The sequence below is a fragment of the Camellia sinensis genome, unplaced genomic scaffold (genome assembly GCF_055761805.1).
Source record: "Camellia sinensis isolate YWXY unplaced genomic scaffold, ASM5576180v1 Unanchor224, whole genome shotgun sequence".
Classification (NCBI taxonomy): domain Eukaryota; kingdom Viridiplantae; phylum Streptophyta; class Magnoliopsida; order Ericales; family Theaceae; genus Camellia; species Camellia sinensis.
In genome coordinates, this window is record NW_028129104.1 from 46,338 (window position 1) to 63,385 (window position 17,048).

The window sequence follows — 17,048 nt, forward strand, 5'->3', positions numbered from 1 at the left end:
TCTGTCCAAGGATGCAGTCTTGAGGCTTTGACAGCCTCCAGAGGAGGAAAGGAAGGAAAACAGAGGCAGCTTGCGCATGGTGGCACGCTTCCCGAGGCGTTTTCCTGCTTTAATTAATTAGTTAATTTGTTAATTAATTAATTTGTAATATTTAATTAGCTTGCGTAGTTAATTAATTTGTAATGTTTATTTGGTCCCTCCGAGCGAGGGCAAATCTGTAATAAGTGTGTGTGGGTGGTGTGAATGTCTTCCAATCCCCACTTCTTTCTTCCCTTTTACTTACCTGCTTTGATGGTTAGTATTAGGGCACGTCTAATTTAGCATACCTTATGCTATGCATGTGTGCATCCATGCATTTGTATTGCATGCATTAGGCTCGGCACATCACGCTAATTGCATCAATGCTTCAATTCCAAACTGAATATGTGATAACTGTGCATTTTCACATGACATGTTTAGGATAGCCGAGCCTATTCTAGCAACATTTTGTATGCGATGCATTAGGCACTTCACATGGACTTGGATCATGCATGTGTGCTAACAAGTTCTTTGTTTTGGCATGGAGTACTATGTAAGTATTTCCGCTTTAGCATATCGCATGAGTGTGAATGTTGCCATAACAGCATGCTTAACATGTGGCTAGATGCTTATGTGTTAAACTGTTTTGAATGCCTGTGGGTGAAGGTTGGATTGTTTGAGTTGGAAAAACTCATTGAAATCCGTGTTTTAGCCTACTTGCGAGTAGCAAAATTTAAAGCATTTTCAAAACAAACGGATATGCAATGTTTCTTTCCAAATTAGGCAATCTAGTCTATACTTGTTTGCTGTGCGCATAACATAGTAATTCTAGGCTAATAATTGGAATAAGAACACATAACGTTTTCAAAATTGGATATCACGGTTAGTAGAGGCCGGTCTTCGGACCGGGCAAAAGGGGGTGCTCATAGCTGACCTTCCCCGATCGTACCCAAGCTCCCGAGCCGAGACAACTCCGGTGATGACGGACATGTGGCCTTCGGCACCGAGTCAGGGTTTCCTAAATTTTCCCATTTTAAAAATATTTAGGTGGCGACTCTGTATCTGGCAAAGCAGTCCATGTTTGGCACTACTTTTTCAAAAATCTGTTTCTCAAAACGATTTGCCAGATTTGGACTCTTTTGTTCAGATTAAGAACCGTGACACAAATCGAGTCCGAACTGTAGCATGAGGCCCACGCGGGCGCTGCTACAGTTTTTGGCGACTCTGCTGGGGAAATTTAGAGAGTTTGACTCGAACTCGTGATATCCTGTTTTGATCTCATTTATGTGTTTCTTTGCATTGCATGTGCATTGGTGCGCCTAGGAACACAGTGTTTGCCATCTGCCATTCCTGAACGGTTTGCCGGAGGCTTGTCTTGTCAAGGCATGTCCATAAGGCTGACCGGCTATGGGCTCTGACAGCATGGGAACACAAACCTCGGTTTTACCGGGGCACCCTTTTCGACCATTCGACCTAGTGCATATTCGGATCCATAGTGACCATTCCAAGCTAGGACAGGTTGCTTACCCGATGCTAAGTTGTTTGAAACCGCTGTGTGCGTAGTGAAACCCTAGCTCCTGACAAAATAGGACAGGGAAACCCTACCCCAGCATAGGGGTGTTTTGTTCTCTTTTACTTGCTATGTGCTTTTAGAGTGTTGCTCTACAGGAACGCACATGTCAGTTTGCAAGTTAGAGTACCAAACCTGGGGACACCAGTATCAGTATCAGTTGTGAGAATCAGTTATCCGCGGGTATTGGTTCAGCTTTCGGGAACAGTGACTTCTGGGAACAGTGATCAGCAGTAGAGTACAGTTGTTTGGCTACACCCGTGATTGATCAGTTTGGGCTGAAATGCTGTCTGTTTTTCTTTCAGTTCAGAGAGTTGCAGAGTTGATACAGAATACCCAGTGTCTCCCCCTTGCTGAGGCGGGATTTATGGCGGCACAAAGTTCAGAAGAAATTGTGGTTATGACAGCCGCACCGGAGCAGGGAACCACTCCGCAGAGTGAGGCCAGCGTCAGTATGTCATACCCGCCCAGGTCGCCCGTTGTGCACCCGGTTTGGGCTCCCCAGTTATACCAGGCTCGTGAGCCCACCACCTTCGAATTGATGGGGATGATAGGCGATCTCCAAAGATCTGTGGCAGACCTCGCCTATGGAATGTCGGCTTCACCGCCAGCGGCGCCGTACGCCGGGAATTTTGTACCACAGGAGCCCCCACTACTGGGGCGGATTGTGATAGAACTCAGCCAGCCAGAGGTGGCTTCCGGCTATAGCCACGATATGTCAGCACCAACCCAGACCCTCGATCAGGCTGAGGCCAAAGGAAAAGATAAGGCAAAGGTGGATGCCGACCCTATTGAGCAACTGCTGTGGGCAGTCGAGGCTCTGAAGGTCAGAGGGATGAACAAGCAACAAACATCTGCAATAGTGACCAAAGCTGTAGATGATGCTTTCCCCGCTCCAATCAAAGGCAGTTCAAGCCAGACAGAAAACCGGGATGGGCCCCGTCATGCCCAGACAATTCCTGTAGTTCCTAACCCTGCACCGGGAAAGGTTCAAAAAGCCAAGGCAGCGCCAGCTGATCCTTTCGCCAGCGCATCTGGCAAGAATCCTCAAACTGCAAAGTACCTGCCCCGAGGACGCAGGGTCTTTCACGACCTCCACATGCCTTTGTCTAGGGCATTGCTGATATTGGCAAAGAATGGGCATCTTAAGCCTTTGGAGTCCCGGCCACTCCCGAAGAATCTCCCCGCCACTCATGATGCTACCTTGTACTGCGCGTACCATCAACAGTCCGGTCACAGTACTGATGGATGTTCCCGCCTTCGTCATGAAGTGCAGGATTTGATTGACAACAAGGTTATCCTACCACCTACCTCAGGCAAGCCCGTCACCACTCAGTTGTTCGATTTCGAGGGCTCAGATACTGCAAGTATGTAAAGTGGACCGCCTGTGGGCAACATTTGGTACATTTTTGGATGAAGCATCTGGCACGCATTTTTGAGCATCGGTGAGACCGAGTTTTGTAAATCCTGGCTTGGATATCGAGTCGGTCTTTTGTTTTGAATCTGTCTCTTTGTCTTGAGTCAGTCTTTTTTGCTTAAGGGTCTGTCTTGTTATATCGAGTCAGTCCCCGTTGTATATAATACCAGGTGATTCTGGGGTTGTTGCCTCGAACACCGTTTTGCTTTGTAATTATCTGTTTTTGTTTTGAGTCTGTCTCTACCGAGGGGCCAGTTGCACCAACAAATCCGAATGAAACAGCTGCTGCTATCTCAAACGTTATGCTTGCTTTCAGCATAAGTGCCAGAGAATTTGATCGGGCTGACAGTACATCTCGCCTGCTCTCCTGTGTGCCAAACTCATTGCATTAACCTAAGTTTTCCAAAAAACAAACTTTTTGAACACTGCGGTGATGAAAACGAAGAGGAAGGAATTCCTCGGGTTTTGTAAAATTTTGATCATTTTGAGAGAAAGAGAGGCGTGCTAAGCCTTTTTATGAATGAAATCATGCTTGTCGGCGTGAGTACTGAGAAGGACCCTGGCCTGATCCAGATTGGTTCCACACCGTCTTCGGCGCGAGCGATTTGTCGCTTTCTTAAAAACTTTCAAAAGCAAATGTTTTACGCAGCCCTGCGAAGACCTGTGTGGAATCGCTCTTGAGATTGCGCAGCCTAGGATCGCTCTCAGCCTCAAGATTCAACCTATTTGTTTTCCGAATTTGAACCCGTTCAGAATGTTCAGAAAGTTCAACGGACAAACGCCATGGAGGCCCGTGTGGCCGGTTTCGAAACAGCCCTCGAGCAGGAGGCACCAAAGCCGAATCAGAAGGAGTAGACCTCGCCGGAAGAAGCTCGTAGAGTAACCCTGATGGATTCTTCTGCAAATCAGTGCAACAGCCGTTCTCCTAGACACAGAGAGGCTTCAATTTCAAAAAAACCATTTGGCATGGACTTGCTACACTTTTACCCTTTGAGAGGCTCGCTGGGCCGAAAACCCGGAAGGGCGACCCAGGCAAAAGTTAGAGCAAGAGAAAAATACAAAAAAAGAGAAAAATACAAAAAGAAAGATTGAAAAAGAAAAAAAGAAAAAAAAAAGCAAGAAAAGAAAAAAAAGAAAAGAAAAAGAAACGAACAAAAGAAAATGAAAAGAAGCTCGCAAGGTCGAAAACCCGCATTGGGCGCCTTGGCAAAAGTGAGAGCCAAACAAAGTGAAGGTTAAAATACCCGAGTGGACCTTAGCCGGAACTACGTAAGGCTTGATTCCCATGTATGGGATACGTAGGCAACTTCATCATGAAGTCCAGCCCCCAACGCTTTCATAAGCGTCTCAGTCCATGCAATGGTTTCAATTTCACTTCAAAGTCCAGTGGCCAATACTCTTCAAGGTGACTGTGTCCATATATTTGTTGTAACCGTCTTCGTCATCTCTGTGTCCAAGAGCTCGACCACCGCCGATGAAGACTGTCTGCGGATTGCTGCGGCACCATCCCAAACAAGGGGCAACTTTCCGTTGCCACTAGCCGCCGTGAGCCGCCATTCAAACTAGGGGCAATTTTCCGTTGCCTCCCACCCTCCTTCAAACCAGGGGCAATTTTCCATTGCCTCCGATCCGAGGTTGCGCATCTCGAAGGGTAAGTTTCATGCTTGTTAAGCATCAGCTGTTTGAAAAATAGTTTTTGAAAATTTTTACTGAGGTTGACTATTTTCTCGAAAACTATCTCATTTTCCAAAACTGGACCATTGTCTTGGACCCAAAAAAGAAAATTTTCAGTGCTTGCTGCCTGACTTGCATGCTTTTCAAATCAAAAATCGAACAAGTACGTTAATCCAACTCTCGTTTTGATCAAAACCGTTTTAGTAGAAGGCCAAAACAAAAAATGGTTAAAATGATAAACTAGGGGCACAGTTGAGCCAGGCGTTCTGTCTTTCCCCCGCCATCGACGTACTTGCCAGAAGAGCACTCTGCCTGCCGGAAGAATAGCTGTGAGCTAACGGCATCGGGCGTGAACCCACACCTTGCTATTTATCCATCAATCACCCCGGGGAGGGATGAAAAATGAGAGAATGAAGAATAGAGAGGTGTAAGTTGAGAGAAAAGTGAGGAAAAGGGTTTTGAGAGAAAATCCGAGCTTGAGAGCCGAGTGATGTGAGAATCACAAATCAGAAAGGGTGGGAAACAATACCCAGAGAAACTGGCTCCTCGTGGTCTGAGGTCTCCCATCTTCGTTCACGCGTCTGTGTGTCGTGTTTCTTTGATTTGACGGTCTCGTCTTTTGTTTTGAGTCTCTCCCGAGCGTGTCTCGTGGTGTTTAGGTCGTGTACCTCTTTGTTTGAGTCCTCCCTGCTGTGTTCAGTGGTAGGCTCGATATCCCGGTTTGAAAAACCCTCATTCGATTTCAAAAATCGCTTATGCTCAGAATGTTGTGCCATTCTCTACATTTGAACGCATTTCGACACCAACCGGTTCCATCTTTGAGGTCCGTCCTGTCAAATTGGGCTATTTGTTCAGAAATTGCTGTGTGCAGAATGAATCGAATGCTGTGTTATGGGCTGAATACAGATTAATCCCCAACAGTGTAAGGGTCGTGTATCCGGAATCTGGCAGTGGGTTGCTTGGGTTATTTTGTTGTTGGCTGTTTAAGTTATCTGATTATTGCAGTGCAAGTGTTCAATTTTCAGACAGCTAATCAATTTCATTTACATTGAGGTGTAACATGATGAGATGCGATGCAACGCATGAAATGTGTAAATGTAAACACTTTTTCAGATAAAAAGGCTGTTTCATTTCACTATCTTTTCAAATGTACAAGCTTTGGAAACGAAATCTGCCTGCGGCAGTACAAGGTAATCTATCTACCAACCAAAAAGAAAAGTACAAGGAAAGAAAGAAAAGGTAGCAAAAATCTGCATCTATGTCAAGCACCCCAAGGGCTGTCAGTCGGTCCTGGTCCTCTTCCTGGACGAGGGTCCAGGAGCATCATCAGCAACGTCGTCAGAGCCAGAGCTAGAACCGTCTCCGGTCTCCTCCTCCGATGACCCTGCCTCCGCCTCTGACTCCTCGTCGTCATCATCGTCCGGGGCTGGAGCTCGCGAGCTGCTCCCGACGTGAGTACGCCCACCCCTAGTGCGGGGAAATATCCTGCCCTCCTCGTCTCTCCCCCGAGCAGGGACAGCAGGTCTAGCTGGAGCACCTCCTGCCATGGGAATCTGGAAAGGAGGCTGAAAAAGTGCACAAAAGTGAAATGCATCAGTATACTGTAGACAGTTTATCAGTGCAGAATGCAATGTTGAATACAGTGTATGAATGCCGTGAGCAGTTTATCAGTGCAGAATGCAGTGTGTGAATACAGTGTATGAATGCCGTGAGCAGTTTATCAGTACAGAGTACAGTGCAGAATGTAGTGTATGCAGTGTATCAGATGCTGCGAGATCAGTATGTCGGGTGTTGTGCCGTGCATCAGATTATGTGAATCAGTGTATGAATGGTTTGAGGCCAGTGTCAGAAGGACATACCGGTATGCTGTAGACAGCCAGGAGGTCAAATGTCCGCTGGAGCATCCCCATCATCGAGGCATTCATCGCCAACGACTGACGGGTGTACTCAGAAGAAGCCTGCAAAGGTATCAGATGCATTAGTATTCTGTGGAATATCAAGTAAACTGAAATGAAATAACTGTACAAAGTGCAGTGATACATACCGGCGGAAGGTCGGGGATGTCAGTGAACTCATGCCCAGCCGGTGGAGGGGCGAAGGGGATCTGATAGGTCGCCCCACCCTGCCCCTGGAAAGTCAGCACAGCGGGTAGGGCAGGCCACCCAGCTCCTCGTCCACCCCGCACTCCGCCCCTGCCACGGACTCGGGCCCTCCTCGAAGATCCGGCCCCTACTCCTGCTCCGGCCCCAGCCGCCGATGCTACAGGCCTGGCCCCCTCTGCTCGACGGCCGCTCAAAGGTCGCATCAGGTACGTCCGCACGTACTCCTGATAGTCGCCGGTGCCTCGGAAGCCGACCTCCTCCCAGCCGATGGAGTAATCATCCAGCTGCTCAGGGGTCAGCCCCTCGGTCTCCCTCATCTCTGCAGGAGGGTGAGCCGGGACTATCTGCTCAGGTAACCCGCGGGTCTGGCGTAGAAAACGCTCCCCCAGGTACCAAGCCCGACAGACCGGGCCCTCTAGCAAGATCCGGAAACGCGAGGTCTCCTCAGCACCAGGGAACCGACCCCGCATCGCCGATGACAAGGAAGCCCATGGCCGCCATGTGATCTGAAAGTAACAGACAGTTTGTTATTTACTGTTATTGAAACATGCAGTGGGAAAGCGAAGCTAAATGAACTGAAAGTAAAGCATACCTCAGCCGGGGTGATGGTGTCGAAATATCGGCGGAAGAAGCCGAATGTCTCCCGTGGTCGCCGGGTGCATCTCCCGTCAAAGCGAATCGAGAACGGGACAGCCGGAGGAGGCTCCGCAACTGGTACAGGTGCAAGCCTAGGAAAGTAGGCGTAAACCCACAGCTGCAAAACAGATGTCAGTATGACTATCAGATAAAGCAGAATATACAGAATAAAGCAGAAATGGCAGAGCCGTGTGTTATGCAGTGTATTGTGTGCAGTGTACAGTGTGAACAGTGTACAGTCAGTGTAAAGCAGAATGTATGTGTGTGCCGTGTGTACAGTATACAGCAAGTATAGACCAGACCACAGTGTGTGCAGTGTACTGAGTACAGAAAGTACGAGATAGAAATGAAAAAAGTGGAGAAGAAATGTACCTCCCAAGCCCGCCAGTAACCTCCGAGCAGCTGGCCGCTGCCGCGAGAAGCCGAGCTCATATAGCCGTACAGGGTGGCCAGAGCAGCGCCGCCCCAGTCGTAGTGCAAGATGTCTCGGACGTCCACCAGTGCGCTGAGAAGGCAGAGAGGCACGGTGTTCGCCCGATCGGCGAAGATAGTAGTCCCGAACAGGAACATGAGGAAGCCGCGGGCATACCTCTCCACGTCCTCCTCGGTCATCTGCACCTCCTCCCCCAATGCGGGCTGGACCCTGAACTGTGCCTCGAACCAGGAATATCGGACGAAGCCTGGACGAGCTAGCGGTGGCGCCTCCCCCAGTAGATGGACCTGAGCGGCGGTCCACTCATCCATGTCGGTGTCGAAGGGGATCGGATCACCCCCTACCCCGATGCCTGTGAGCATCGAGAAGTCATAAGGGGTCATCGTCATGTCGGTGTCGAAGGGGATCGGATCACCCCCTACCCCGATGCCTGTGAGCATCGAGAAGTCATAAGGGGTCATCGTCATATCCCCCGCAGCAGAAAAGTGGAACGAATCGGTGGTGTCCCACCATCTCTCCGCCAGAGCGGCAAGGAGAGGTCTGCATGTGGAGAGCCTAGAGAGCCCTCGACAGAAGGTGCCGAAGCCCGCTCGGTCCACGATGCGCTGGACCGCATCAGGGAGCTCGTCATACCACTCCCGCGCACCAGTATTCCCATACCCGCGAATGGTATGGGAACCCTCCTGCAAACAGAAAACAACAATTGCAGGACAACTTTCAAAATGCAGTTTTGAAAAGATAGATATGGCATGTATGCAAGTTTGACAGATTCAGACAAATACTGGGTACCGGTGTGCTTACAGTGAAATACAGTGTGTGCCGTGTGTTTGGGTGATTCAGGGCTAGTGCAGTGTGTGTGCATGTGTCAGTCTCAAGCAGATATCAGTTGTATGTATGTTTACAGTCAACTACGGTCTACGGCATATCAGATTTCAGCAATTAAAGAATACAACTAACTATGGCAGTTTTTGTATCCCACATTGCAGAAAGTAAAGCAGAAGATGAAGAGTTACCTCGGGAGTGCCGAATGAAAGATGGGAGGTAGGCTCGCGTAGTAGTAGCTCAGGCGCCGCGTACCTCTCAAGGCTCCGGAACTGACGCAGGCCGTCTGGAGGCAGAACGTGGATCGCCGGCCGGTAGGTCGCCGGGTCGAACGGGCGCTCGCTCAGTGGTAAGAGCTCGACCCCGGGATCCATCTCGTGGTCCGGGGGAGTCCCGCCACGTGGAATGTCGTCCGCCATGTAGAGAATGGTGTGAAAATGGCCGGAAAAGGGAAAACCGAGCCGGAATGCAAAGAGTCAACTGAAAAGTCAACTCCCGAGAGGGTCGGAAATGGCCGGGAAGGCCGGAATGTGAAAAGGCACGGAAATGAAGAGGAAAGTGAGGGGAACGAACCCTGAAAAGGCGAGAACGCCGAACGAGGCACCGAAACGAGAATGTGATCGGTGGAAAATGTCCGAAACGCGAAGAGGATCGCGAATCCGACGACGAAACGGGCGTAGAACGCGAAGAAATGGACGAAAAAGGAGGGGGAAAAGCTCTAGGGAGAGAGAGCAAAGGATTTCGGTGGTGGAAAAGTGAAGAATAGGGTTTTCAAGCCCTATTTTATAACACTCAAGGTGGAAAGACAAAACTGCCCCGCACCAGCAACTGTTTGCCGGTCAGCAATGTTTTGTGCCGGCCGGCACTTTTTTGTGCCGATAGAATTGTTTTTGTGCCGATGGCCAGCCGGTGGCCTCCCCTTACTGCCGGTGGGGTTCCCACAGCCTTGGTTAGGCCATTTGAGAAGTTTGTGGTCTTCATAGCTCAAGAAAGTGCAAGAAAGTGCATCTCCGATGTTCAACCGGCCTCCGTTTTGACCGCAGGCCGTGGCTTCAGTGCGTGGCGCTCGAATTCGTGCAAGGTGTATCCTTTTTGTATCCTTTTTGTATCCTTTTAAATTCAAAAGTTACCCCATGTGTGTTGCACAAGTTCATCACACTACTTCGGTGCATTACATCGCACTGTTGTGCGCCGCACATTTGCATTGTTATGCACGTGTTACATGCGTTGCAACACGCACCCCTTTGCATTGTCGTGCACATTTCTCATGCATCATTGCATTTCCATTCCATGCATTGTCATGCATTCCGGAATACGTGCGTTGTTGCGCATTTAAGCCCATTTACACTCCGTGTGGCATGCACGTCACACTTGGCATCGCACTGTTTTGTGCATTACATTTCCTTCGCGCTATTTTGCGCATTGCACTTGTTAGTGCATTGCATTTGTTCGCGCTATCTTGCGCACCTCAATTGCACTTGTTAGTGCATTGCATTTGTTCGCGCTATCTTGCGCACCTTACTTGCACTTGTTAGTGCATTGTATTTTATTCGCGCTGTTTTGCGCATCGCACTGTTTTGTGCATTGTATTTTGTTTGCACTGTTCTGCGCATTGCACTGTTTTGTGCATTTCAAACCTCGCGCTGTTCTGCGCATTGCGCTGTTTTGTGCATTTCAAACCTCGCGCTGTTCTGCGCATTGCACTGTTTTGTGCATTTCAAACCTCGCGCTGTTCTGCGCATTGCGCTGTTTTGTGCATTTCAAACCTCGCGCTGTTCTGCGCATTGCGCTGTTTTGTGCATTTCAAACCTCGCGCTGTTCTGCGCATCACACTGTTTTGTGCATTTCAAAATTGTTCGCGCTGTTTTGCGCATCTCATTGCATTTTGCATGCATTCCATCGCACTGTCCTGTGCACTCGCGTTGCCTAACGCATTGCGCTATTTTGCGCATCATGCCGTCGTGCAATACCCCTGGTCTGGCGAGACCTTAAACACGCATGGTCTGGCGAGACCTTAAACACGCATGGTCTGGCGAGACCTTAAACACGCACGGTCTGGCGAGACCTTAAACACGCACGGTCTAGGAGACCTTAAATCCTTTGGAGGTGCGAAACCTTCAGCGCATTGTCACGCGTCTTGTAAATACCCCAGCGGTCTGGCGAGACCTTAAACACGCATGGTCTGGCGAGACCTTAAACACGTACGGTCTAGGAGACCTTAAATCCTTGGAAGGTGCAAGACCTTTATTGCATTGGTGTGCACACTATTGCTTTGTACATATCTTAAGCCGCGTGTTGTCGCGCATCTCATGCAACATGCATCACTTGCATCATTTGTATTTCAAAAAAAAAAACAAAAAAAACATGCATTGTCATGCATACATTTTGCATTCCGGTCTAGGAGACCTTAAATCCTCTGAAGGTGCAATTCCTTCGGTGTTTGTCGTGCCCGAACGACTTTTTGGTGGTCTGGTAAAGCCACCTGTCTGTGCTTGCGATGAGTTCCTAGAAGACCAACTGGGACGGTGGAAACTAGAGTTCGAACGGCTTACGCCTAGAACGCAAAGGTTCGGGAGTTCCGAGACTAAAGTCTGGTTTAAATACCCAGAGGTTTACCCTCGGCTTGAAATCTGTATGGAAGCCCCATAGGTTGAGGCGGCATGTCTACGCCTCAGTTCTGGATACTGAACCAACCTAGTATATCACCCTGTTGGTAAGATAGGGAAAGTTGCAATCATAGTCATTGCATCATAGTGCATTGTCTTGCATTTGCATTGTAGTTTGCATGCATTCATTGCATCACCTTCCATCCATGGCTTGCGCCTTTCCAAGTTGAGCTTGGTCTGGTATGTGTCCTTACATTTCATGTTAAAACATAGTTCTGTATGTGTATCGCGCCGATTCCACGTTGATATGTTGGTTGAGGGTTGCGGCACCTTTTCTGTGTTACACATGGCTCGTATGTATACATGCCTTTCCTAGGCAAGATTTGGTTTGGCTTGCGTGCCATATCCATTGTATCCATATCCATTCCATTGCATATTTGTAGATATTGCATTGTAGATTGCATGCATTCATTGCATCACCTTCCGCCTTTGGCTTGCGCCTTTCTAGGTTGAGCTTGGTCCGGTATGTGCCCTTACTTTTCATGTTAAAACACAGTTCTGTATGTGTATCGCGCCGATCCCACGTTGATATGTTGGTTGAGGGTTGCGGCACCTTTTCTGTGTTACACATGGCTTGTATGTATGCATGCCTTTCCTAGGCAAGATTTGGTTTGGCTTGCGTGTCATATTCATCCATTACATTGTAGTGTAATTTTTGCATCCGGCATTAGGATCGTAGTCCTTTCTCCAGCGGGATGTCTCCCCACTTATGTCAATTCCACCCAATGCTTGTTCTTGCGTCTGTCTACAATACTCATAGTTCAGTTGACCGTTCTATGGTAGACAGACTTGTTACCTCCATCAATCTATTTGACATAGGTGTGGTTTCGAACCGCTCGTGATTGGATCACGATTCAATTGCTTTGCATGTAGCTCGCATTGTTTCAATTACATTGCATGTTTGTTTGCATTGTTTATACATTGTTTTGTATATATTGCATTTCGTTTTGCATCCACATTTGCATTGTCATGCATGTTGCTAACCATATTGTACCTGTTAAGTTTGTTTTCTTTTCAGGCACGATATTGTATGTACGGTTCATTTGAAGCTGGTGCAACCAGACGAGCCGCACAGGTATTGTATCTCCCGAGTGAGACGTATTGAGAATTCCATAATTCTCTTACATCCTTTCTGCATTGTAGTGTAGTTTGGTATGCTAGCTTAAAATTGTTGCATGTTTGCTTCGTTACAGCTTTCTTTGCATGATCATAAGTTATGCTCGGCTCCGTGCATTGTCTTGCATTTTGCCCCTGCCTTCGGGCGCATACCTTATTTTGTCTTGCATGTTTGTCTAAGTCTTCGGCCTTGTCAAAAATGGGTCGTCTCTGGGCTTTGACATTCACTCCCGTCATTGTTATGACTTTCGAGTTCTGTCAAAGAGGGGCAACTGTAGACACCCCATTTTTGACCGTCCTCAAGACTTGGACGTCACCGTTTGAACACTCGGTGATTATCCATGTTTGTGTTCGTTTGGAGTTCCCGGAGGTCTCGGCTCGCGCGCCCCGCCTCAGGATCCCCGAACTCGACCGTTTAGTGTCTGGTTTTGCACCAAACACTTGCATCTTGCCTTTGAGAGGCAGGGTGGGGCTTGTAGACCATCCCCACCCATCACCGGCAGTGGCTAGATGCCACCGGCTGGTTTTTGCTGCCACCGGCAATTTAGTTTGCCGGTCGGCACTATTTGTTGCCGGTCAGCACTTTTTTGTGCCGGTCGGCACTTTGTTTGGCCAAGATGGCATTTTTTGCCGGCCGATTGCTGTTCATCTGCTTTTGCAGATATTTTAGGACAACTGTATTGATTTTGCTCCCCTCCATACACGTGTATGGAGGGATCTCCCTCTTGCAAAGCTTGTCTTGTAAGCTTTACAAGAGGCTTATAGAGAGAGCTCTCTCTAAGGCAAAAAAGGAGAGGCTTAGACATTTTTGAGAGAGAGAAGACAGAGGAGAGCTCTGGTTTTCTAGGGTTAGGGTTAGATACACTCACCTATCTCTCTTTCCTTCTCATTTTGCACACTAGGTGTTTTGTGTCTCATTATTGCACACAAACACCTAGTGTTTCACCTTCCTCTAGGAGCTGAGGTTCTAAAGAGTGTGTTTTGAAGTTTTGGTCTTGGATTCAAGCTCAAGGAGGCCATTGGAGCACCATTGTTGAAGAAGGCATCAAGGGTGAGAAACTAGTCCATTTTTCCCCCTTTTTTGCATCAATTTTATACCTATCTTAGAACTGTTTTTGTGATTATTGTATAACATAAAAAAGTTCTATTTTTAAGCCCTCTTTATTGTTTATTAAGAGTGTTTTGTTGTTTGAGGGGTGTTGACCACCCTTAGGCCTCAAAAGGCCTCATTTTGAGCCATTTTGTGCTAGCTCCGGGATTTTGGTGTTGAGGTCTCTTCACCACTGAAATCTTGAGGGATTTCAGTGGTGAAGATGATGCTTTGAAGTCCCAAGAAGGAGAGAGCCACCCCCTCTCCTTGTTGTCCTTGAAAAGGGCATATTTTGGCCTCTTAAGGAAGCATATGCTTGAGTGTGTGTTGAGCATGTTTGGTTTGTTTTTCATGCTTATATATCCATGATATAACATGATTTCAAGTTGGTTTTGGAACTCCATGCATGTTTAGCATAGTTGCCATGTAATGCCTTATTTGTGCCTTAACATGTTCTAGGTTGTTAGCCTTTGTTGGAGCATGTTTTAGGCTTGTATCTGTGAAGTTTATGTGCTTATTTTGCCATGTTCTAGGTCTGTCCATAAGTATTTGGGTTGATTTTAGCATGCATTATATAGCTCCTTTGTATTTGGGCTTGTTGGCCTTAAGTATGTGCATGTGTAGCATGCCATCTTTGCATTGTTTTGGTGATTTGGGATCATTCTACATGCTATTTCAGTCCCATTTCCATGCTTGTTTGATTGCCTTGCATGTCTCTTTAATGCTTTGAAAGCATGTGTTGCAATGCTCCATGTTTTGGCCATGGTGTATGCCTTTGTATTTGGGCCATTTAGATGCCATCTAAGGAGTCTTTTGGCCTTGTTTTAACATGCTAAAAATCTGTTTTTAGTTGTTTAATGCATGCCATGTTTGGTCATGATAAGTGTAGTTCAATGCATTATTGATTTGCCTTGAACACTTGGACTACTCTTTGCATGTTTTGGCTTGATTTATAACTTGATTTGGCATCATTTTATAACATAATTTTAGGGCTCATGTTGCATGCTAATTAGTCCATGATCCCTCCTTTCAAGTGTGCTTGAATGTTGTTTGATTTATGCTTAAGTGTTAGTCCTTATGTGCATGTGTGTGTGCATGCCATTTAGCCCTCACCTTTTAGCACAATGGCTACTGTTTTAGGCCTATTTTAGAGCTGCCTAATTCATGTATAAGTCCATCTTGCCATCCATTTGCATTGCCCTATGTATGCTTGCATGATTGCATAAGTGCATTGCCATGTCATGTTGCATTCCTAGCTTGTATGCCTAGGTTACATTGCATTTTGCATGCATGCCTTGTTCCTTGAATTGGTGATAGGAATAGGGCCTAATTTGTTTGATTGGTTTGCATGCATTTGAAATCAAAGTTGCATACTTGGTTCCTTGGGCCATCATGCATGGAAATGCGTGATTGGTGGTCCGAGAACCGAGGCACATGTCCCTTTGAGTCATCACAATGATAAGAGACATGGTTGATGCATACATGCCTTGAAATATGCTGCCATGCCTTGTTTTGCCCTTTGTTGCTGTGAGTTGCAGGTTCTGCAGGAATACTTTGCCGACCGGCAGTGTAATGTGCCGACCGGCACAATTTTCTCTGCCGACAGACCCTATTTTGTGCCGATGGCCATACTACACTGCCGGTGGAAGTTTCATTCAGCCGGTGATGATCCCCTCTGTCCAAGGATGCAGTCTTGAGGCTTTGACAGCCTCCAGAGGAGGAAAGGAAGGAAAACAGAGGCAGCTTGCGCATGGTGGCACGCTTCCCGAGGCGTTTTCCTGCTTTAATTAATTAGTTAATTTGTTAATTAATTAATTTGTAATATTTAATTAGCTTGCGTAGTTAATTAATTTGTAATATTTATTTGGTCCCTCCGAGCGAGGGCAAATCTGTAATAAGTGTGTGTGGGTGGTGTGAATGTCTTCCAATCCCCACTTCTTTCTTCCCTTTTACTTACCTGCTTTGATGGTTAGTATTAGGGCACGTCTAATTTAGCATACCTTATGCTATGCATGTGTGCATCCATGCATTTGTATTGCATGCATTAGGCTCGGCACATCACGCTAATTGCATCAATGCTTCAATTCCAAACTGAATATGTGATAACTGTGCATTTTCACATGACATGTTTAGGATAGCCGAGCCTATTCTAGCAACATTTTGTATGCGATGCATTAGGCACTTCACATGGACTTGGATCATGCATGTGTGCTAACAAGTTCTTTGTTTTGGCATGGAGTACTATGTAAGTATTTCCGCTTTAGCATATCGCATGAGTGTGAATGTTGCCATAACAGCATGCTTAACATGTGGCTAGATGCTTATGTGTTAAACTGTTTTGAATGCCTGTGGGTGAAGGTTGGATTGTTTGAGTTGGAAAAACTCATTGAAATCCGTGTTTTAGCCTACTTGCGAGTAGCAAAATTTAAAGCATTTTCAAAACAAACGGATATGTAATGTTTCTTTCCAAATTAGGCAATCTAGTCTATACTTGTTTGCTGTGCGCATAACATAGTAATTCTAGGCTAATAATTGGAATAAGAACACATAACGTTTTCAAAATTGGATATCACGGTTAGTAGAGGCCGGTCTTCGGACCGGGCAAAAGGGGGTGCTCATAGCTGACCTTCCCCGATCGTACCCAAGCTCCCGAGCCGAGACAACTCCGGTGATGACGGACATGTGGCCTTCGGCACCGAGTCAGGGTTTCCTAAATTTTCCCATTTTAAAAATATTTAGGTGGCGACTCTGTATCTGGCAAAGCAGTCCATGTTTGGCACTACTTTTTCAAAAATCTGTTTCTCAAAACGATTTGCCAGATTTGGACTCTTTGGTTCAGATTAAGAACCGTGACACAAATCGAGTCCGAACTGTAGCACGAGGCCCACGCGGGCGCTGTTACAATTAGTTGCTAGCACCTTTTGTAGTGAGAGGTAACTGCTTGTTGTTAAACTCTATTGCTAATGTGTTGATTGATACTAGTGCATCTCATTCCTTCATTTCATTTACATTCGCATTAGCTTTGGGGTTAGAAGTGGCTTGGTTAGCGTCTTCCCTCAGAGTAGAGTCACTAGATATGGGTAAGGTTGTCTTGGATCGGGGATGTCGTGGTTGTGAGATAGAGGTTTCCAGTCACTGACTTCCTTTTAATTTTGTATTGTTAGACATGTCGAGTTTCAATGTCATCTTGGGCATGGATTGGTTGTTTTTATACCATGCCATTATAGATTGTTACCGTAGGAAAGTTACAGTGTGCACCCCGAGTGGTGACTGTTTTTATTTTTGGAGAACCAAGCTGACAGAGTTTTGTCGCGAGTGTATGACTCACGTAGTTGGGGTGAGCTTAATTTCCTCCTTGCAACCTTCTTGGGTAATGAGAATGATGTAGTCCAAGTTGATTTTCCAGGGGTAGTTTGTGAATACCCAAACGTCTTTCTCGAAGATCTTACTAGTTTGCCAACCCACAGAGAGATTGAGCTCTCCATTGACCTAGTGCCTGGCATG

At 46.9% G+C, this 17,048-nt stretch overlaps 1 protein-coding gene across 1 annotated transcript; it reads right to left on the reverse strand.

Moving 5' to 3' along the window:
* Nucleotides 1–5,809: 5,809 nt before the first annotated feature.
* LOC145815660 (uncharacterized) lies at nucleotides 5,810–7,234 on the reverse strand. The gene is made up of 3 exons (XM_082912237.1): nucleotides 6,724–7,234; nucleotides 6,539–6,637; nucleotides 5,810–6,244 (listed from the first exon to the last, which is right to left on the reverse strand). The coding sequence occupies exons 1-3, from the start codon at nucleotides 7,096–7,098 to the stop codon at nucleotides 5,960–5,962; spliced, it is 759 nt and encodes a 252-aa protein (XP_082768363.1). The 5' UTR covers nucleotides 7,099–7,234; the 3' UTR covers nucleotides 5,810–5,959.
* Nucleotides 7,235–17,048: the final 9,814 nt, after the last annotated feature.